Here is a 22,590-nt window from a genome sequence, read left to right as displayed (position 1 = left end):
TATAGAGGCATTGCATACAAACACCTAAGTCCGTATTAGACTCTCTGGAAAAGGACATATGTCAGAAAAAATATCTACCCACCGAGGATTGAAGCAAGGGTGTCCCTTGGCTCCATTTTTGTTCTGTTTGTATATCGCCGACCTGGTGGACTCACAGAGAGAAGTAGTTATTTTCCTCGAAGATAAATGGTACATTAGTGCCCTGGATACTCTTTGCTGATGAAATGGTCTTTTTAGACCAAACACCTATCGGTCTACAGCGTAGAATCCATGCGTTTAATGTATATTTAAAGGAAAATGGCATGAAGATGAATGTGACAAAATCAAAGATATTGGTAATGAAATCTGCTCATAATAAAAGGCTGAAAAATTCACTTGGAGAGTGGAAACCGAGCCAATGGAAGTGGTAGAAACAATAACCTACCTAGGTGTGGTAATTTACAGGAATATTAGGGAATCTGGGACACTACATTAAATTGAAGCAAAAACTGACTACCCTAACAAATCAGGGAAGAATTTTCCATAGGAAATATGGGCATTTCACGATGACTCCAATCTTGTCATTTTTTAAACAATAAATTGCACAAGTATTAACCTATGGTTCGCAAGCCCTTTTACACCTTCCCTGGGAAATATGGGAATTACTAGAGGGCCAGTTTTGGCGTACCCTGTTACGACTTCCAAATGCAGTACCAGTATGTGCCATAAGACAAGAATTAAAGTTTCAGTCATAAGAGTCTTTGGTTTTGTGGAATTCAGTGGTCTTTTATAGGAAGTGCAGATATGAAAAAGATATAATTCCCTTCTCAATCTTTAATTCAACTGGAGTTGAATTTGACAAATATCTAATCCAGTGGAATGAAAGGATTGAGAAGATTCTGAAACCTAATGATACCAGTCTGGAAGTGTTAGAAGTGAACCCAAATAAAGTTAAGCAAAGACTGCAAGATAGAGACTGGATTAATATTCTGGAAAACTGTGATTGTACAAAATTGGGCTGCTCAAGATCACTGGAAAGGAAGGGTATGAATTCCCTTCCAAGTTACTTGCAGAAATTCCTGTCACGGTATTACCGGGATATGCTGCTTAGGTGTCGACTTAATTGTCTTCCAGTTCAATGGGCACAGAAGATGCCAGGGATTGTAGATGATGTATGTACCTTTTGTAAGAAGAAAGATATGGTATAGACATTAAGTAATTGGGTAATAGGCTGTGATGCTTTGAAAGAAATGAGAGAAATTTATTTAGCAGAATTTGCAATGGGACAACGTAACTTGAGTCCAAATGAATGGTGGGACTGGATGATAATGGGGGAAAACCAGGCTTAGTAATTGCAGCATTGAAGTTTATTGACATAGTTCTAATGATGAAGAAGGAATTGAATGAAATAGTAGGTATGTAATTATATCTGTATACTTTGGTTTATGTTCTTCTGTTTTTTAAGATGATGTAATAATGTTAAAGGCTTTTTTTATTTTTTGTTATATATCAATTGTATTATTAATTGTACCTGTATATTTTGGTCTTGTTTATGTTTTATGATGATGTAATAATGTTAAAGGTTTTTTTAAACCAATAAAACATTTTAATAGAAAAAAAAGTGGTTCATAAAATTCACATGTAAAAAGCATGTACCCAGGAATATTTAACACTAACTGATTTTTAAATGATTTCTATGGCTGAGCAGTGGCACAGATTTAAAACGTGAATCCAACTCTCGATCCCATCTGCTCGGCTGTCTGATATCAATGGTGAGGGAAATGCATTGGAAATGCCTTGGATTCCTCTAGAATTTGGCTGCTTTTAGCAGCTAAAAAGCTGGTGGATTCAGTACAAATTCATATAAAGCCCATCCATCATTCAGGCGATATAACCCGTGGTGGCGGCCTGACCCTATCAGAAATGTCCCACCCTTAATGCGGGCGGTGGTGCTGTTACCAGCACGGTCAGCGTGTTATATTATCTTTACACCCATGTAGTTTCCTACGTGTGTTTTAAGGGTGTTTAATAAAACATTTTTAAAAATATACATTCCCGCCCGGGCTAGCACCACACAGATGTTTCTGAAGTCCATTTTCTATGTTGATGACCATGATGTCATCAACTAGGAAACAGACTTTGGAAATTAAAGTGTGGCCCTGTTATTCACACAGCCGCAAGGTAAGTGTCTTTTTTGTTTGTTTTCAATTAAAAACCCTTTGCACCTGTGTCGGAAACTACGGGGGTGCTCAGAGGTGAGGGGGAGCGGGTAAGAGGAGAAGCAGGGAAGGGAAAGCAGCACTTAGGTTCCTCAGAACACAGGCTTATACCAGACAATACAGCCCGTGTTCCGAGCTTCCTGATTGGGTAGTGCCCTCTTTCAGGGTGCTAGACACGCACATTGCGGGATGCATTTATGAATGTTTTCACTTCAAAGTGCAGTAAATGCAAGGAAACCTGAATCCACCTGGATTTACATGCTTGTTTATTAGTGTGAAAAATGACATTGGCATGGAGTGGACTGCACTACTTTTGCAGTCCCTTCTGTCCTAATATTGGGGACTTGGTAAATGTGCCCTCCGTTGGTATATTTAACCGATCAAGGGCAGACATGGCTGGCAACAACCCACCAGCCCGAGCCAGAGATGAGAGATGCAAGAACCGCAGCGAGGGCTTATAACTGTTACTGGCCCTGTCTGCCGCTGAACAAGGCAATGATAGTTAAAAGCATCCCAGGCTTTTCTGCACAGTCCTAATTGTTTTCTTTTCATAGAAATTGCTGATGTTATTTCCAATCTTGCCAGATGTATCTGAACAAAAATTACAAGCAAAGTTGGCTCCTGTGGAAAAATAGTAAAGGGATTAAGTCCCTTTAATAATTCCATGGCAGTGAGGACAGTGACGTAGGGGTTCGGTGGGGAGGGAGTGTGAGGAATTCGACCATCCGCATGGCAGGTGTGCACTCACCAGGGCTTTGATATTTTATTAAGAAATGGAATGATGTGAAATCAACATCGGAAAATGTGTGGTGTTAAACCGCACACATTTTCCTATGTTATCCGCACAACAAGCACATGGTCACATGTACGCTGTGTGGACACAGCCTACAGGCGCCATCCCCTTGTCATGTTCAGCTGGAATGTGACAGCCACAGGTACATCAAAACATCTCAGGAATGGGGAAGGCAACACCTTCCTCCTGCCATGTCCAGCCTAATTAAATAATAAAGGCTCTATGGAAACGCCCTGTCTATTTTCAAAGGTTCTGCTGGTGGCAGCGCATACTGATGAGAGTTAATTGAAACAGGCCTGTGAGAGCCCTGATCAGAACTGACAAAAGGGGACAGGAAATGAACACCGCTTTGATATGCAATGTGTCAACTTGAAGCTAGCTCCCAACCCCCTGTATGAGGGCAGTGAATGTTATGCCTGGGACAACTGTTTACAATAGGCAACCCATGCAGATTGAAGAAGAATGTTATTTGATGGATACAGAAAGTCTGTTCTCGCCACAAACCTCAAGGGAGACCTGCACTTTGATCAGGAGCCACAGAGAACTCAATTAGCCAGAGAGACACTTTGATCGACAACAGACAGGAAGATGGGTGGGACTTAGTAGTACATGTTGTCACCCCTTACATTTCCTGTAGCAAAGCACTCTGGTTATGACTTCACGCATAACAGAAGATTGTTGGTGGGACCCAGGATTGGTTCATTAAGGTAGGCTTAGCCTGCACCAATCACTAGGGCCCATTTGGCTTTAAACGAGGGTTGATCCCCTCTTTTGGCAGATCATCTGACAACTTCGAAAGGAGTAAGAAGAAGGACTCATTTGGACCATGACTGAAGGTACAATCTGCCTTGCAGCTTCCGACAGTGAAGGAAGGCCAGGATATCCATGATCAAGCAAGATCCCTCCACTAAACATCTCCCAGTGAACAGAGAGAGATACCGAACTCAGAGGACCCATCCAGCACTTCCAGTACCGGTACCCAGCCAGCACACAGCATACCCTTCTAGGTCCTGCCAGCAAGCTTCCTAGGTGGGAAATGCCAGAGATTTCTGAACAAAGGACAAGGCCGTTGCCTGGAAACACTCTCCTCAGATTTCAGCCATCTGCCTTAAAGGACGACACAAGCCCTGCAGAAAAAGCTAGGAGGAGAGCACTGACAAGCCTCAACCAGCGTCCATCTTTTAAGGACATTTTCAAGGCAGTCGAGCCCTCGAACCACGACCGGCTGCACCACTGACCCTTGTCATGCTACAGTCACTAAAGCCATTTCAGATGCCTCGACCTGCATTCCAGATCCGCCAACCAGCACAGAGACAATGATTTTTGACCCTGAGCTACTGTGTAGGCCAGCCTGCAGCCGTCCGTCCAGCCGTGCTTGCCTGCAGCGGTCTCCCATCTTGAACTCTGTCGCAGGAGCTGCAAAGCGTCCTGGAAGCGGCTTGATGCTCTCAAGCATCAAGATCATCTCAAGCACTGAGTACATTGTGGTTCTGTCCCTCTGGTCCGTCTCCAAAGGCCTCTAGTGACATTTATGACCCCTTGCTCCCTTGATGCTGAAACCAAATAACCTTGAACAGTTAAGACTGATTGCTTTACCGACTATCATCCTGTCAGTATCCGGAGTGCATCCCTTTCCTTCATGAAATTGTCTGTCCTCTGTGTTCCTTTACAGGGTGGGTTGCATTTTGTAGTGTGCTAGAACTGTCTGTTGTAATAGTAATACATTTGATATTTTTATACAACCTTGACTGGACAGTCCCTTTTATCATTGGATAATAATTGTATTTTCGCTGAGTTGCAATTAACCAATGATCCACGACCTTGTGGAGATAAGCCTGCCATTCTGTCCACGTAACCAAAATTGGACAAGGAGGTTTATAATTTACTTGTGTTTCCAATCTGTTCGGATCCCTTCTGGTGTGCTAGAGGTGTGGGGCTAATTAATGGTTTAGAAACCGATATTCATCCCTGGACCACTGGTGCCCCGGAAGTTGATTCGTCACAGGGAGTAAGAGTCAGGTAAGTGGGGAAGCAAGGGTGGGGGCAGTGGGTCTAACAATGGGGCTGAGGTTCAGGAGCCCGCGGAGGCTGGAGGGCAAGGAAATGGGAGGGAGGATGAAAACAATATGTCTGATCCAGGGAAGTAGCGCTAGAGGCTATGGAGAAAGACAACAGTTATCGTTGGAATACACCCACATTACGAGCTGTCTGATTGACCAGTGCCACTCTCCCGGGTGCTAGTGATAGAATTACATGGAATCAAAACTAGAATAAGCTAAAACAAGGATAATGTAATTTTTAAGTGGCGTATTTATCATCTTTCTATACTCAGTATAATGTCAGCTCAATGAATGGGGATTATACAATTACTGTGACCACTTCACTGCGACCCCCGAAAATGTCAACCTTTTTTATTTCAACCCCCTTTAGACCCCATATATATGTGGTTATAGCATATAATGCATGTAGGGGCGTCTGTGGCATATATATGGGGTGAAAAGGGGGGGGGGTCGAAGTGAAAAAAAATAGACATTTTCAGGGGTCACAGTGAAGTGGTCGCAGTAACCACATAGATCCCCATGAATGCAAGTATGCTGTACTAACCTAATGCCATTTGAATTCCAGCACTTGCATCCCTGCCAAGTTCAGACTGTGGTCGAATCCAAGTGATGCCAACCTTAACAAGGGTTCCTCAGCATTTGATCTGTCTGCCTCATGGAAGCCATGTATCATACGTTATCACATGTTCTGGTAAGGCCAGTTACTTTATATTAACCAGTTAATGTCCTACTCTTTGTGCTCTGTGTAGTTTGCTCATAAGCAAGTACATTCATTGTGAATGACCATGGATGCGCTTGGATGCTGTGTTTGCAAAGACACATTTTTATGAGTACATACATACTTGCCCTTTAATCGTCAATATGTCTCTTCTGTAGGAGATTTTTGTGTTAAAAAAACATGCAATGGAATTATTCCAACTAGGCACTCTAGGCTCTACTTGCTAGAGATATCTGTCAGAAGTTTTGCAGTGTACCCAGGTAGGTTTTGGGTGGCTGTGCTGATATAAGGGGGCAGATAAGCACACACAGCAGGAAGCTAAACAAGAATGAAGAATAAGCAAGGTAATTCAGAACTATGGAACAGGAAGAAAGGGTGGATCTCAATGGTGAACAAAAAGGGATGGGAACCATGCACTGGACAAACAATGAGGGATCCCACTAGGGGTGTATACACAGGTTGGACTAGAGACTGCCCACAGATATAAGGGAAGCTCAATGCCTCTGTGTAAGTTACTTTTACAGGCACCACTCCTTGTAAGCCCAAGGAAAGGGAAAGCAGGAGTGGCTTCTGTGTCTGGACCCTAGGGCACACACAAGGAGTGTACTTACAAGAGACAAGCCGATATGAGTCCTGCCGGAACCTACAGCGGATGCCCTCTGAGGGAACAGAACGCAAAACACTGTTACATTTAATTCACTACAGACTACAAGTAAAACAAGACAAGGGAAGGTGCAGGGATTGCCTGCTGGGAACCCCAGCAGCCAAAGTCTCAACAAAGGAATAACAGAAGCACAAGTGAGGATAAGAACAATAACACAAATATCTAGGGAAAAATAGGTAGTCAAGAAATCAAGGATCAGAAGGGGAAAAGCAAGTAGAAAAGAATCGATTTGCAATAATACAGGAGACTGGAACTGCAGACCGGTAACCGTGAACTGTAACTCTGGACTGGAATAACCACGGCAGGACTGAAGACAGATAACAGGAAAACTGTAGCTCTGAAGTCGGAAAACAAGGGCAGGATTGAAGACAGATTACAAGGAATCTGTAGCTCTGAAGTGGGATAACGAGGGCTGGACAGAAGACAGATTACAAGGAATCTGTAGCTCTGAAGTGGGATAACGAGGGCTGGACAGAGGACGGATAAACAAGGAAACTGTAGCTCTAAAGTGGGGTAACAAGGGCAGGACATAAAACAGATTACAAGGAATATGTAGCTCTGAAGTGGGATAACGAGGGCTGTACAGAAGACAGATTACAAGGAATCTGTAGCTCTGAAGTGGGATAACCAGGGCAGGACTGAAGACAGATAACAGGGAAACTGTAGCTCTGAAGTCGGAAAACAAGGGCAGGATTGAAGACAGATTACAAGGAATCTGTAGCTCTGAAGTGGGATATCGAGGGCTGGACAGAAGAAAGATTACAAGGAATCTGTAGCTCTGAAGTGGGACAACAAGGGCAGGACAGAAGATGGTTAAAAGGAACCCAGGACTGGAACTTAGAAGCTAAAGCCAGGAAACACAGACTGAAGGAAAAGAAGAAGGAACAGCAGGCATGGAGCCAGATAATAGTAGGTAGAGAGCAAGGGGCTGCAGACAGCAAACAATGACTGCAGCAGAGGAGCAGGGCTTCAATGCGGGAAGCTCAGAACAGCAGGGCAGAAGGCAGAGGAGAGTAGCAGGCTACAATGCAGGGAGCCAAGAGGACCAGGGCACAAGGCACAGGAGTGTAGCAGGCTGCAAGGCATTGAGCCCAGAGGAGCAAGGCAGAGGGGATTGGCAGGACTGCCAGGCAGGGAGCACCGGGCACTGGAACATGAGCAGGATCTGACAGCAACAGTAAACAGCAGAATACCGTGGCTCAAGGCAAAAAGGGCTGGGAGCGAACTCAATGCCAACTTTGCTCTTGCAGGCAGCTGCTTAAATACTGCCCTGTCCTGTGCTGAAGCAGACTAATTAGCAGCACCCGGAGCAGCACACTTGAAGGTAATCTGCCTCCTCCCTCTCTGGTCCTGCGAAGGTGAAAGTAGCACTTATCTCTAGGGCTTCTGGGGATTGTGGTTGCCACTCTGATGCATAGGAATAACCAGGAAATGATAACTGCCACAAGGTGCATTATGGGAATTGAAGTCCATGTTTTCGGAAATACTGATTTCGGAAAGGAAATGTCGAATAATGATTTAGGGGCTTCTCTGAAGATGGTAGAAAACACCCAGCGGGCCTGAAGACAGCACCACCCAGAGGCAGAGATGCAGAAGCATGACATTATCAAAGATTAAAGTTGTTATTTAGGACTTTGAATTGGTGTGACTGCTGCAATCTCCCCTTTGTAAAGTGGTACTGGGCACCTCTGAAATAGTTTTAGAAAGCCTTGAAAGTCTAGACACGGTGGTCTGCAATCTGCAGATTTCTAGACAACTCCTATGTTCCCTCACAATTGATAATGCTTGCTAGAGCTGATCGGTGTGGTAGTCCAAAACATCTGGCGAGCCAAAGGTTGATGACCCATGGTCTAACAGAATGTGTTGCAGACTCTAATTCATCATTTCAACTCTTCACTGTCATGGTCGATAGCAAACCAAGAGACACCATCCACATGACATACATTTATCATCCTCCATAGATCAACAACAACTTTCATGCTTTATTCCAACAGTTGTTACCTTCAGAGACTTCAGTGTTTACATTTGTGAACCCTCTTATAATGCTGCTGAGAATGCTTTGGCTGTTCTTACTGCAATAAGACTCACTCCACTATCACGTGGACCACATTTGCAAAAGAGCTGCTTTATAAACCTCATCATATCAGCTCTAGCTATGTAAATATCAAACCCAGCGCTTCTGCCATGGGGTTCGAACCGGTATACCATTTTAAAACCGTCTGGCATTTAACAATCTGTACATCATATGTAACCCCTATAATTATGCTGATCTCTGAGCCGAGATCTGCCACTTCTCTGTCTTTGATCTCTAGCGGCACAGTGTCCACTTTGGGTGACACGTGCCTTTAAACAGTGCCCAAGCAGAGGAATCATTGGTACACACTTGCCACCTGAATGTGCAAAGGGTGTGCCTACAGCATTGATCTGTAGTATGTGACTTGTATTAAGTACACAAATGCAAGTATTAGAATGTAGCCTAGTAGCCTGGAATCCTACACTACATCAAGGTTCCAGGAGCGTCAGTTAGGACAGACAGGATGAGAGAAATACTGCAGAAGATGTATATACCTTGAGCTCTTACCTTCTTTCTATAGCTTACCCTGTAACTACAATAAAGCTACTTTTCCTTTTGTAATAACTTGCCTCCAGCGTCATCTCTGGTCACCAGAACCCAGAATACTTCAAGTGGTGACGAGGATGTGTCCAGAGATGGCAGAGTGTGTCCTGAGATGTCAATTTGAAGCCCAGAGGTGGTGGTGCCCATAAACCAGAGAAATGAGAAATGTCCAAGAGAGCAGTGTCCATGTGGGGACAAGCGGACAGTGAAATTTATGAAAATGTTGAAAACAGCAGTCAAGTTATGGTGCCCTAGGTATAAGTCCTCCTTTGCAGGTAGCCGGCAGGCACTGCAGATGGTGTACATAGTCAGACAACCAGTAATGCTGTGCAGGAAGAAATGTGTACTTTAAAGGTACTGTTTAATGTGTGTACATGGCTGGCAGCTATGAGAAGTATGCTGCATATTTGGGGAAAGGTTTGCAAGACATGTGCTGAGATGACTATATAGTCACAATATGGAGGAGTAATTAGACTGATGGACTGCGTTGGGGCTCAAAGTGTTGTGGAAAAGTGGCACCGATACGGTCTGCTCAGCTGCGACTGTTATCTTGGGTGTGCATGTTCTGTGAGCCCCTGCTCTGTACTGTGCAACTGCTCATTGTCAAATGATGACGTAATAGAACGTCAGGACGTCTTGGTGAAATGAGAACGGAGCAATCCTAGGTGTTCCTACCTGCAGCGTAGCACCGAACTTTGGTGAAAAGCATTTATAGCATTTCCCGAACGCTGTATTAGAAGCATTCTCTGTACGACGTGCTGTCCATATGAAGGAGGAAGAAATGTTAGAGGAAAGGGCTTAGATACGTGCCCAACGAGATGACGTACATGGAGTGTCGCATGTAATCAAGGAGTAACTATAACGGCATGAGAAAGAATGAGGTCTGTGTGGACGGCCGAATTAGAAATCAACAAGAGATGCCGTGACAAAAGAAAAAGGGGAAATATAAGAAGGAAATGCGGCCGTGAGAGCAAAAAAAAATAAAGTAAAAAAAATAAAAAATGACATTGTTATTGTGTTTGCTCGCGTTTGTGGAGAGCATCAGCTACGTGGAAGGGAGCCGACGATGGCACAGAGGTACTGTTCGATTTTGATGTGCCGGAAAACAGTATATTATTTTTTTGTGATGCCGGCAGTTCTAAAAGAAAGAGAGAGGATTTATATGTCGTGAAGATTCGTTTTCTCTCGTGCTGCAGTGCCGAGGGTTATTTGAGTTCTGCTGTTATTCGTGCTGGAAAGGAAGTGTGTAATAACGCGACCTCCACAGGTAAGTTATTTAAGTATTTATTTCTCAAACCCGAACTCCGTACATCATCTCTTCCCTGCTCCTTTATCTCTCTCTCTCAACCAACCGCCACCCCCCGAACATTAACACATCAACATTCTACTTCTAGAACCTTAGACAAGAGCTCGCGGAAGCACGAGCAACTACTACACATCTCCCCCTGTAAACCTCCATAATGAACATTCATTAATTATGAACATAGGTAAGGCAAGGTTGGACAGGAAGAATCCTTAATATGCAATAAGAGGCATATATATCTATATGGAACATTGATAATTGATTACAGTCCAAGCACTAATCATCTGCAAATTCTAAAACAAAATCCTTGTATTTCGCTGGAATATTCTTTATTCGGTTTGGGCGATTATTCACTTGGTGGGAGGATTCCGCAAGGGCAGAGTTTTCACACAGTCCCCTTCCGTGTGGAACTAAACTTGCATTATCTGATGCAAGCACTGACAACTCCTCTGCAACCCTTGCATCCACACCAGTCAAACCAAAAGCACCTTTATCAGAATCACACTCAGAATATACATCCTTCCCCTTAGCACAATGTGCTCCTTCTAATGGCACAACATCATCACTTTCCGAGGCAGACGCCTGCCTACTTCCATGCCCCACCCGAGCATCCTGCCCATGAACAGCCATATCCTTATCCCTCTCTAGGGGAACCACATCCTCAGAGGCATATTCTGGATCAACTCCTATTGTATCACCACCTCCCTCACAACACGGTTCCTTAGTACCCGCCAGCTTTCCCTTAACAAGGACCACCCTCCTCAAACTCCATCTGGTACCATCTTGCAATTTAACGTATCCATGACCTACTTTGGTCACAATTTTTGGTTCCATAAATTTGGATAAACCCTTTGCTACAAATCTTGGATTTTTCACCACTACCAGATCACCAATTTGTACACGCAGGGGTTTCTTTTTTTTAAGCTGAGATTCCCAAAAACTGGATTGTTTAACACGCACTTTGTCAAGAACATCCTGCATGTTGATGCAACTTTGTACACCACCCCCAAGAGAGGCCACCCTTAGTTTAGATCCTGGTTTTCTCCCTCTCATTAACTCAAAAGGAGACACTCCAGTAAAGGATGAAGGGGTAACCCTATAGGCTTTTAGAGCTTCAGTCACCACACTGCACCATGGCAGACCATTTGCGATGGCCAACTGAACTGCCCCCTTCACAAACCTGTTCATCCGTTCAACTAATCCATTGGCCTCTGGATTGTACAAAGCCACTTTATGGTGACGAATTCCTAGTTTGGAGAAGAACTCTTGCATGGCGACTGATACAAATTGGGGACCATTATCGGAGACTATTCCAGCCGGAACCCCTTCCCTGTCAAACACTGCTGACAAGAAGTCAATCACCTTCTCAGTGGTGACCGAGGACAAGGCCGTGGCCTCCACCCACCTAGAGGTATAGTCCACTAACACCACAAAATATCTGAAACCTCCACCCAAAGTGTCCATGGGACCCATAATGTCTACTGCCACTTTTGACCACACGTCTTGCGGCACTTCCAAAGGCTGTACGGGTTGGGGCGACGTTGTCTTACTTTTATCACTGACTGAACAAGCCATACAATCCTTAACTACCTTCTCAACCTCCTCATCCATCTTGGGCCACCAATACCCTTCTCTCAGCCTTCTTTTCGTCATAGATCTCCCGATATGCCCTTCATGAGCCAACTCCACCAACTTGGCCTTAAGAGATTCAGGTGGTATTAACCTGGTACCCCTGGCAATGCCCCACGGACCTTCAGACAACTCTGTCCATACTTGTCCGAACGACTTGTCCAATTCATCCTTGCCTGCACCTGTAGTAAGAGCAGTCTTGATTTTGTTCAACACAGGGTCCATCGCACATTCTCTACCCCATTCCTGCTCATTTACTGCCGGAAACACCTTGGCCACCAACACATATTCATCACTCATCACAGCCTGTTTTGAGTTTTCCGCACTTACATCATGCCGGGGAAAACGAGATAGACCGTCTGCAACCATATTTTTAGTGCCAGGTAAGTACTCCACCTTAAAATTATACTCACTCATGTCTGCCATCCAGCGCATCACTCTAGACGATGCCTGGAACAAACCCTTAGATGTCAAAACATGCACTAGGGGTTTATGATCGGTGCGTAATGTGTATTCTACTCCCCACAAGAATGTTCTAAAATTTTTGGATGCCCAGACAGCTGCCAAGGCCTCCCTCTCTATGACAGCATATCTACGTTCTGCTTCACTAAGAACCCTAGACGCAAAAGCAATGGGGCGGTACGATCCATCAAAACACTGTTCAAGAACTGCCCCTACCCCATACTCACTAGCATCCACTGTCAAAACCGTCTTCCTAGATGGAGAAAAGGAAGCTAACGATGGAGCCTGGTCCACTTGAGCCTTCAAGCCTTCAAATTCTAGTTGGCATGACCCTGACCACTCAAAACGTACGCCCTTTTTGAGCAACGCTCTCATGGCCACAGTTTTGTCGGAGTACGTGGGAATAAACCTACTATAATATTCGGCCAATCCCAAAAACGACCGTAATTGGTCCTTACTGGTGGGTGGAGATACTTCACATAACGCCTTCACCAACTCAGCCTTGGGATGTATCCCCATGGCATCCAGCGTGTGTCCTAAATAAGTCACACTCTCCACCCCTATCTTACACTTACTTAATTTGACCGTCAAACCACTCTTCTCCAAAATGCCCAAAACTCGTAGAATCCTTTCATTGTGTTCCTCACGTGACCTGCCCCACACCAAGATATCGTCCTGGAAATATTCCACACCATCCACTCCGCAAAACAACTTTTGCATCACCCGCTGGAAAACAGCGGAGGCGGATGCCAAACCAAATGGCATACGCCGGAAACGGAAAGCTCCAAATGGCGTAATGAACGATGTAAGATGTCGTGATTCAATGTGCAAATCCACCTGGTGATAGGCAGATGACAAATCTAAGGTGGAGAAACAAGATGCCCCTCCCACAAGTGAAAGCATTTCCTGTATATTCGGTAAGGGATGCCTGTCTATCCAGATACTTGAATTTAAATCTCTTAGGTCAACACACATCCTCATACCACCATCGGATTTACGTGCCAATACAACCGGGGCTAACCACTCTGATGACTCTACCTCCTCTATTACACCAGTTTCCATCAGCTTTTTAAGTTCTGTCTGGAGACTTTCACGTGCCATGATGGGTACACGCCTAACTCTGTGCACAACGGGAACAGCATTCCTCTTGAGCACGATCTTGTGTGAGAAACCCCGCAACTTGCCCAGGACGGAGGAGAAAACTGACGGAAATTTCTTTTGGAGATTATCGGCTGTCAACACACTTCCTTCACTCAAACTACCTTCTCTTTCCTTGCTTACGCACAAAACCGGGACAGCTTTGCCAGGTCGAATCTCCATCTCCAGGGCAGCCTGCTCCTCCCACCCAATAACCGGATCGCCCTTACAAGCTACATACAGTTTTCCTCTGGTTTTTCTGCCATGAAATTCAATTTCAACCCACTCATATCCCAATACTTTAATTGGAACACGGCCATACGCACAAGGATTAATATCAGACGGGTTAAGACTAGACACCTCCTTATGGAACTTAGATTTATACATCTCAGGAGAAATCATAGTGTATGGAGAACCCGTGTCAACCAACACACTGAGGGGAACTCCATTCACATTAAGAGTAGCCCACGCACTTTTTCCCGACGGTCCCACACTCAACAGTGCACCTTCTTTTGGAAGCACATCCGCCCTAACAGAAGGACTAACATATCCTACAACCGTTACATTACTATCATCTTCTTCGGGGTCCACCATCCGCACCACTTCCTTCTGTGGTATAGCCTTACACATGCGGGCAAAATGTCCTCTTCCCTTGCACTTTCTGCACACAACGGCAGAAGCAGGACATTCCCTAGCACCAGCAACATGACCCCTCCAACCACATTTCTTGCAGAATTCTCTGCTATTCGGCGTGACTCTTTGATCCTTGTCCTTGGCTCGACTTTCTTCATTCTTGCGTGGCTGAACCATGTGTACAATGTCCGCCTTTTCCGTCACTTCTTTGACACTCTTCCTTGACTCCTCCAGGGCACGGGCTATTTCAATTACTTTCTCCAACGGAGGATCCTTCTCTGTCCACAACCTCTCCCTAACCTTCGAGTCACTAGTTCTCATCATGATCTGGTCACGAATGTATTCTTCTGCCATGCCCGTGAACTTACAAGTAGAAATGAGGGTGCGCAGTGCCGTCACATACGAATCAATGTTCTCGCCAGGACCTTGTGCCCTTGAAAAGAAATGATACCTCTCAAGCACAATGTTTGCTCTTTTGCCAAAACGTGTCTCAAGTTTTTTAAGAGCAGTCTCAAATGCCAAAATCACTGCCTGCCCCCCTTCACCATCTCCTTCTCCTGAAGACAAAGCCAAAACATCCTGGCCCGGAAGGTGTCTGAACACCCTCAAACCCTCCGTACCAAGGCAATTGAGTAGGGTCGCTTCCTTGTCATCATCAGACATCCTGGAACCACCTGACGCTCTGAGGTATACCTTAAAAGTGTCCACCCAAAGCTCCCATGCAATGGGGGGCTCCCCCGGATTTGGAAGAAAGGCTGGGGGAGGACGGGCATTGCTGTGCTGCATGGTCACGGGCACCGACATAGCCAATGACAGGGGTCAATTGCTATGAAATTAGTGAAATTTTCTGCGCACTTCCGTGAACAATAAGGTGCTAAAACATACACCTTGTCCACTATTAAGATAGTACTCCACACCAAAACCTTTTTAAAGAAAACAGGTGGTATGGTTTGCAGAATAATGTTACACAGGCAAGCTCTAGTCACTTCCCTCCTCTTGAAAATATGGTATCAAAAATTGCAGTTCCTTTAAAGTCTGCACACAAGGAGTTAACCTCCTCCTTGCAGTTCAGGTTTTGCAGCCACACCCCTTTTAAACAGGAAGCCTTCCGCTCACTTTGTCTTATAGTGGGCGGAGTCGAACAGCAGGACCTCGAGTACTTTCAGCGCCTTCCGCGATGAAGAGCGCCGGACTGTGCCCCCTCCCAGGGTCCGCCTCTCACCTATACTGCTTCTCAGTCCCTTTATCCACGGCACGGCTCGACCTCACCCTCCTTCAAGCCGCGCTCGACCTCCTCCGGGAGCGCGGCTCGGCAAGATCTTCTTCGTCGTGACAGCAGCCGCTCAGCCTCAAGCACGGCTGCACTCCGTGCCATGCGCCGCGCTCGACCTCCTCCGGGAGCGCGGCTCGGCCGGCACTGAAAGCAAGTTAGCGCTGGCCAGCTGACACGTTTCACGTCGGAGGCCGCGCTCGACCACGTCCGGGAGCGCAGCCCCGAAAACCAGCTGAAGCTCCTGATGATGTACGGCTGGCAAGGCGCGTGGGTCGGGTTTGAATATCCTCGTCGCCAGTGTAATAACGCGACCTCCACAGGTAAGTTATTTAAGTATTTATTTCTCAAACCCGAACTCCGTACATCATCTCTTCCCTGCTCCTTTATCTCTCTCTCTCAACCAACCGCCACCCCCCGAACATTAACACATCAACATTCTACTTCTAGAACCTTAGACAAGAGCTCGCGGAAGCACGAGCAACTACTACAAAGTGCAAGGAAAAATGTATTCCTTCTCAATGTCCAGCAGTGGATAAGTACGTTAGGATTATGGAGTCAGTAATATGTGATGCTGTTTATGTTCTGTGGCTGCCGGCAGAGTCATCGACCAATTCAGGGACTTCCATGATGTAATTTGGTTTAAACGTGTTTCCAATTTGGTTATTTCTATTGCAAATGAAATGTGTTTTAACTAATGTAAGCAATGTATTTCTGGTTTTGTTGCTGGTTTCATGTGAGTGCAAGATGTCTATGGTGATAAGGGTAATTAATATGTCACTTCAGCAATCTTGTGGATAGGTACCATTGTTGTTTGACGTATGTTTGGAGTGAGTTTTGGCTCCTGGCTGGGAAGGTGCATGTGAGTGAAAGTAGAATGAATGTGGAGAGCATGGTGGTTGCTGATGGCACAGAAACATAGAAAATGTATTTAATAGTTTTGAAAATGCAAATTCTAATATATTAGTGTTTAAGATTTATGAGGATGTGCAGGAATTAAGGTGCATCCTGGACGCACAAGGGACTCTTAGGTTAATATGGAGATTTAGATGATAAGTTTGAATGATATTTTAAGTAAGTGCAAATATTTGGATATTTTAACATTTTAAGGAATTTTCAGGATTTAAGGTGGACGTACCATGGACTTCTAGGCAATATGAGATATTAGAGAAGTGTTAATGATAAAGTGATGATATTTAATGCAGTTATGCAGTTTTATAGGAAATGTCTATGCAGTGGAATTGCAATTGTTGAAATGTACAATATGAGGTATTAATGTGGGTGAAAGGAAATGTATTTTGAAAAATTGCCAATTGTGTGTGCATGAATGACATTGTACGTTTATCGTTAGTAGTATGAAGTGTGAGATGTCATGTTATAGATTTACATGCGTGTATGGTAATGAGTGAAGTTGAATCAGATTAAGTTGTGCCCAGAGTGAGTCTTGGTGATATGATAATTAGTTGAAGTGTATGAGTATAAATGAGTGTGTGTAGTGAATGAGTGGCCCAATTCAGTAAGTATGATGTTTTGGGCAGGTGTTAGCCAGCATAGTGGAAATTGGTGAAAGCATGTTATTTTGAGAAATTTGAATTTGAATACATTCCTGTAATAACAACTGGCTCACAATGGGGTATTTGATCCATTCCCTGTTGTGATGTTTCTTTTGTGTGCTGCATCTGTGCAGTTACGTTGTTTATTTGTGATCTTAGTGTTCTTTGTATCTTTTCTTGATTTTCTCACTTTTATATATTTCTTGGGGTAGTTGCGTATGTGAGTGAATTATGAGTGTGTTGGTGCAATTGGCAGGTTCTTTGTTGTGAGAATGAGAGTTAGTGTTGTATGTTATAGATGAGTTTTGCTATGGTTACAGAATGTTAGTTTGTGTATTTGGTTGGTTGAGTGTAAGTGCGTGTTAGTGCCACAGGTGTGGCAGACCTGAGACTGTGTGTGGCAGACAAGGTAGAAGGTGTGTATGCTTGGAAGTTGATGGAATGTGGTTTAGTATGTGGTCTGTGCCCGTAAGTGGCGGTTACGTGATATAGGAGTGGCAGTCCTAGTTCTATGGTTGGTTGATGATATTGTATGTTGGCTGGGGAACGTTAATTATGTGAATGTAGATGTACGCTGAGAGGGTTGAGAAAGTGGTTGGTAATTGTGAGGGTGATGAATGTTTGTTTTGGTAGTTTGATGTGAGTTCCTGTTTCAGTGCTTTTTGGTAAGTGTGTGTGTGTCTGTTATAAAGAGAGAGGATGTGTAGTATGTGACTTGTATTAAGTGCCCAAATGCAGTATCAGAATGTAGCCTAGTAGCCTGGAATCCTACACTACATCAAGGTTCCAGGAGTGTGAGTTAAGACAGACAGGATGTATTTATGTATTTATTTATTACATTTGTTTCACGTCCAGACCATCGGGTATCACAGCGAGATTACATAGATCATTCTTAAACATTTGCATAGATAGTAAACACATGATTACACATATATACTGGGCATTCTTAACATTAATACTATGGTGCGCACAAAAGGCATATTTAGAAAGGATTATGCAAGAGAGAAGTTCCAGTTATATTTACAATTACAGAGTTGTTGGACTTGAAGTTATTTGAAAAGCCATGTTTTGGGTGATTTTTTGAAGCCAGAAAGGGAGCTCACTTCTTTGATGCTATTGGGAAGGGAGTTCCAGTGTTTAGGGGCTAACTGTTTGAAGCTACTGCCGCCTGCTTTAGAATTCTTGAACCATGGTGTTTCCAGTAGTATGGGAGATAGGGAGAGATACTGGAGAAGATGTATATACCTTGAGCTCATACCTTCCTTCTATAGCTTACCCTGTAACTACAATAAAGCTACTTTTCCTTTTATAATAACTTGCTTCCAGCGTCATCTCTGGTCACCAGAACCCAGAATACGTCATGATCGTACTCAGCCTGTGCGATGCATTTCATGCCATCGATTAGAGTATAGTTGTCAGTTTCCATGCCGATGGTTTGGGGTCCATAACCCTACAATACGCTGAGGCCGGTCCTTCCTGACTGGTCTGCGGGTAATTCTTGGAGCGCACTGGTTATTTGTGACAACTGTGACAGACAGTGTGCCACAGGGTTCCTCGCCATTTTCCCGGCTCTTCAATGCTTACATCCTGGCCCTCTTTTTGGATATTCAAATGTATGCAGATGAAAGCAAGTTAGTGATACAACTTGCTGGTGTTTCAGGGAAAGATGGGGTGGGTGAATGGCTGCACCCCTTTCAGACTTGGATGTGGGACAACTTGTGTTGCTTGAAAGCATTCAAGTCAGGGGGCTTTTTCTCACCTGTGGAGATCCCCCAAGTACCATTTCTTTTTCCTGAGCCCAGATATTTTTTTCCGACCCACAGCCATATCGAAGTTTTGAAATGGGTATGTCCTGTTGACTCAACCTTCTTCTTTTAACCACTGGTGATGCAACTGTATCTCCCTATACAGAAGCAGCACATGGTTCTGTATAGGGAGATAGGATGGGTTTAAGAATGTAGATGTTCTGAGCATACCTCTGCTTAGAGACTGCCACTGTGCTGACCTACCATACCCCAATAAGTTAACCACAAAGCAGCAAGCATTGTGTGGAAGACTCTCTTTCGATTGGGTCCCCAGTACCTTTCTAACCTGACCATCTAGATTCTATTTATCAGATACTTGCTGCTGTTATTTTGATTGTTGGACATTATGTTTTGTTTGACACCTGACTAAATATTGTTACTGTTTTCAGTATGTTTCAATTGTTTTGTGCTGTAATTTTAGATAAAACTTTTATGTGATTTCCTATACATACAGCATATTGAAACCTGAATTATCTGGTATGTTGCTCTATATAGATATAATACATTTAACTAAACTAAATTAAACTAATACAGTAAAATAAAATCGAAAAATATCACTTAGGGTTGTTGACAATAGAAGCCTGCAGTTGTGAACCCTCATGGGCACTTGAGATGCTAGACTGCATTTTTTTTTAAATCAATTTCCTTTCTTAAATAAAGTGTATTTCTTCTGTGTATGCAATTTAAATTAACACATTTGAATTGTGCTTACAAAGTGTATACTTTGGCCTACTCTTCAAAATTGTGTGAATTAATTCCAAGTCAAAAAAGGGTGATAGAGATGAGCATGACATGCACTGAAGGCAGCAGGATAAACAGTACACCACTTCCTGTTTTTCTCTTTGTGAATGCCCTGGGAGTGATGATTGACTATATCCTTTTGGACCTTCTTTGCAAATTCCTAGGAGTTGCTGGTATCATTTCTGACTTGTGCATGTTGGACATATGTCAAACACAGTGGCCCTCATTACAAGTCAGGCGTTAAGGGGTTAACGGCGCCGTAAAGAGCGTCGGCGCCGTTAAACCCTTAACGCCTGATTCACACTTTAACGCCTGCTTTTTGCAGGTGTTAAAGTCCAAGGTGCTAAGCGACCTTGGTGCTAATTACGGCACCGTAATTTACGGTGCCGTAATTAGCGCCTTCCCCATCCCCATTATGCCCTATGGGGCAAAAATGGGAATGGGGAAGGGCAAATGGTGAATGGGGAATTACCGCCCCACTCAAGTTGGAATGGGGCGGTAATTCCGCCATCCACCATGGCGGAAACCGGCATGGACCATGGTGCTAATAGCACCATGGTCCACCGCCTGACTTGTAATGAGGCCCAGTGTTCTGTAAATGTAATGTTCTGTCACAATTTAATGTTCTGTCACAATTTAATGTTCTGTCACAATTTGCAATCACCTCTGGTGTTATGTATGCATGGCGTGGACTGCACATGTAATTTATTTTTGTTATTGTATCATATTTGTTTAACTTGTCTAAGTAAGGCTTGTCAAAAAAGGACTTTGTTCTGTGAAAACAAAAGGGTTCACGAGCCTTCGGAATGCACTGTAACATTAGTTACAACGTGAATAGATTTGGAAGTCTTGTCCGGTCCTGTACATACTTTTAACTTGTCAAGAACATAATGCTACCATTGTTCCCAGAAAATGTTAACAAATTGAATTTTCAGGACACATTTTTCAGAAAAGGTAATTCATTATCATCAAAGACAAAACCAATAATAAAACAGGTCTCCCTGTGGCAAAGTAAGTATAAGGTAAGCAGGATTCAGGGGAAAGTGGAAAAAGCAGGGGGTATGTGGAGGTATCCTCCCATAAAGCTATGGTTAGGAAACCAAAAAGGGAATGCATCCGGTTGGAAGGGGCACGTCGGGTCTCCTGCATGTATTCGTCTGGACCATAGTGCTCAGCCAGCTTGCAGTTATCAGCATCTTTCCAAAGATGCCTGTCTTTAGCTGACAAAGTTACATTCCAAGGAGCATGTCCTTATTGAGATATTTAGGGGCTTACTTCTAAGGAGCTGCAGAGAGCTTTACAGAACACAATATAATGTAGCAGCAGCATCTTATACATTAGATGTTTTACGTCGAGCAGGGGTCTGCAACCTGTGGCTCTCCAAATGTTATGGACTACAATTCCAGTGATCCCCTCACCATTAGCTATGCAGGCCAGGGTTAGTGGGAGTTGTAGTCCAAACATCCGGAAAGGCAAGTATTACAGACGCAGAGCAAGATTGTGTTTGAAAAAAGTAGGATGACTTGGAAGCCTTTAGCTAGGACACTCATGCCCGGCAAATAATATATATATATATATATATATATATATATATATATATATATATATATATATATACATATGTGTGTATATATATATATATATATATATATATATATATATATATATATATATACATATGTATATATATATATATATATATATACATATATATATGTATATATATATATATATATATATAGCGCACCAGCTCTATGCAGAATATGCATGGTTCCTAATTTACTGGAAGAGACCATGTTTCCACCAGTAAATAATGATGAAAAGAGCAATTTTATATCCTTTCATGTTCCGAACAGTCTTCCCTCCCAATTTTCTCCCGACTCAATGTCCTACGAAGGGGGTTAGAAAGTCTTTGACTGATCCAAATATACTTGATTGCATTTTTTAGTACATCCTGTTCTTTGCCTCGGTGACCTGTATTCCTTGCTCTGTTCTAACAGCTCACTTCTTATTTTTACTACAAACACCTGCCAGTGGTTGAATCCAAATGAAATCTTGATCAAACGAATTAATTAAATATTTATGAGCAGATCTCTGACAATTTACCTAGAAAGAATGGAGAAAAGAAAAGTTTGTGTGTACCTGCTAAACCATAAATGGTCACCAACATTTATTAGAGCTAAGGTCTGATTTGGTTTTCTGTGATCTACTGTATCTAGTGCAAAAACAGCAAAAAAAGGTTTGAATGTACAGTTTACATCATTGTTGTGTACTATAATGTAGCCATTCTCATGCTTGTTGTGTAATTGTGTTCTAGCTTCACCACCACAGATATCCCCGCAAATTGTCTCACCTTTCAATGCTGCAAGTACACCAGGTAAGAGACAAAGAGTTGGACTATTCCTACTGAAATGTAAGCAAAATGTCCCTTGCCTGATTATGAAGTCCTCAACACATACTGGGACTCTAAGTCCTTTGCTTTCGATTTAGCTTCTTTTACCCCTTTAACGGAAGACGACACCTATCATCTACTGTCAAGAGTAATCCCCCTGGCTCTCCTAGTGACCTATGTTCAGCAAAAATAATAAAATCTATCTTCCTAGCAATATCGGACCCAATTAAAAACATTATAAAAAAACATTTTCCTTTATATCTAGACACTTTTCCGATCCCCTGAAACATGCCCCATTCCTACCCCTAATAAAAAAGAAAGGTGGTGACCCACAAAATCATGCCAGCTATCGTCCCATCTCAAGCCTGCCCTCCATAGGCGAGATCATTTAGGCAGCTGTGTTGGTACAACTACCAAAGCACAGGGAATCAACACAAATTATGGAAGTCAGACAGGCTTCTTTCCATATTTGCTATAGCACATAGGTCATCAGCATCTCCAGGATTTACGATAACAAGAGGAAGGAGAATGGAAAGAATGGAAGCAGTGGCAGAATTGTGTTGTCTTTAAATCCCTCTGCCTCATTTGACACCATCAACCACACCATCCTCCTGG

The 22,590-nt window shown here is 43.5% G+C and overlaps 1 protein-coding gene across 11 annotated transcripts in view; it reads left to right on the top strand.

Annotated features, from left to right (window-relative positions):
- Positions 1-22,590, top strand: part of CIITA (class II major histocompatibility complex transactivator) — an 807,875-nt gene that overhangs the window by 542,928 nt on the left and 242,357 nt on the right. For all 11 annotated transcript variants that reach the window (XM_069647820.1, XM_069647816.1, XM_069647817.1 and 8 more), the window contains 2 exons: positions 5,617-5,742; positions 21,901-21,960. In XM_069647820.1, coding sequence (XP_069503921.1) covers positions 5,617-5,742; positions 21,901-21,960 — 186 coding nt within the window. The remainder of the gene's footprint in view (positions 1-5,616; positions 5,743-21,900; positions 21,961-22,590) is intronic.

This window comes from Ambystoma mexicanum, chromosome 2q (assembly GCF_040938575.1).
Source record: "Ambystoma mexicanum isolate Mex_15411 chromosome 2q, UKY_AmexF1_1, whole genome shotgun sequence".
Lineage (NCBI taxonomy): Eukaryota > Metazoa > Chordata > Amphibia > Caudata > Ambystomatidae > Ambystoma > Ambystoma mexicanum.
Note: the sequence above shows the minus strand (reverse complement) of the source record. Positions and strands in the feature narration are given on the sequence as shown.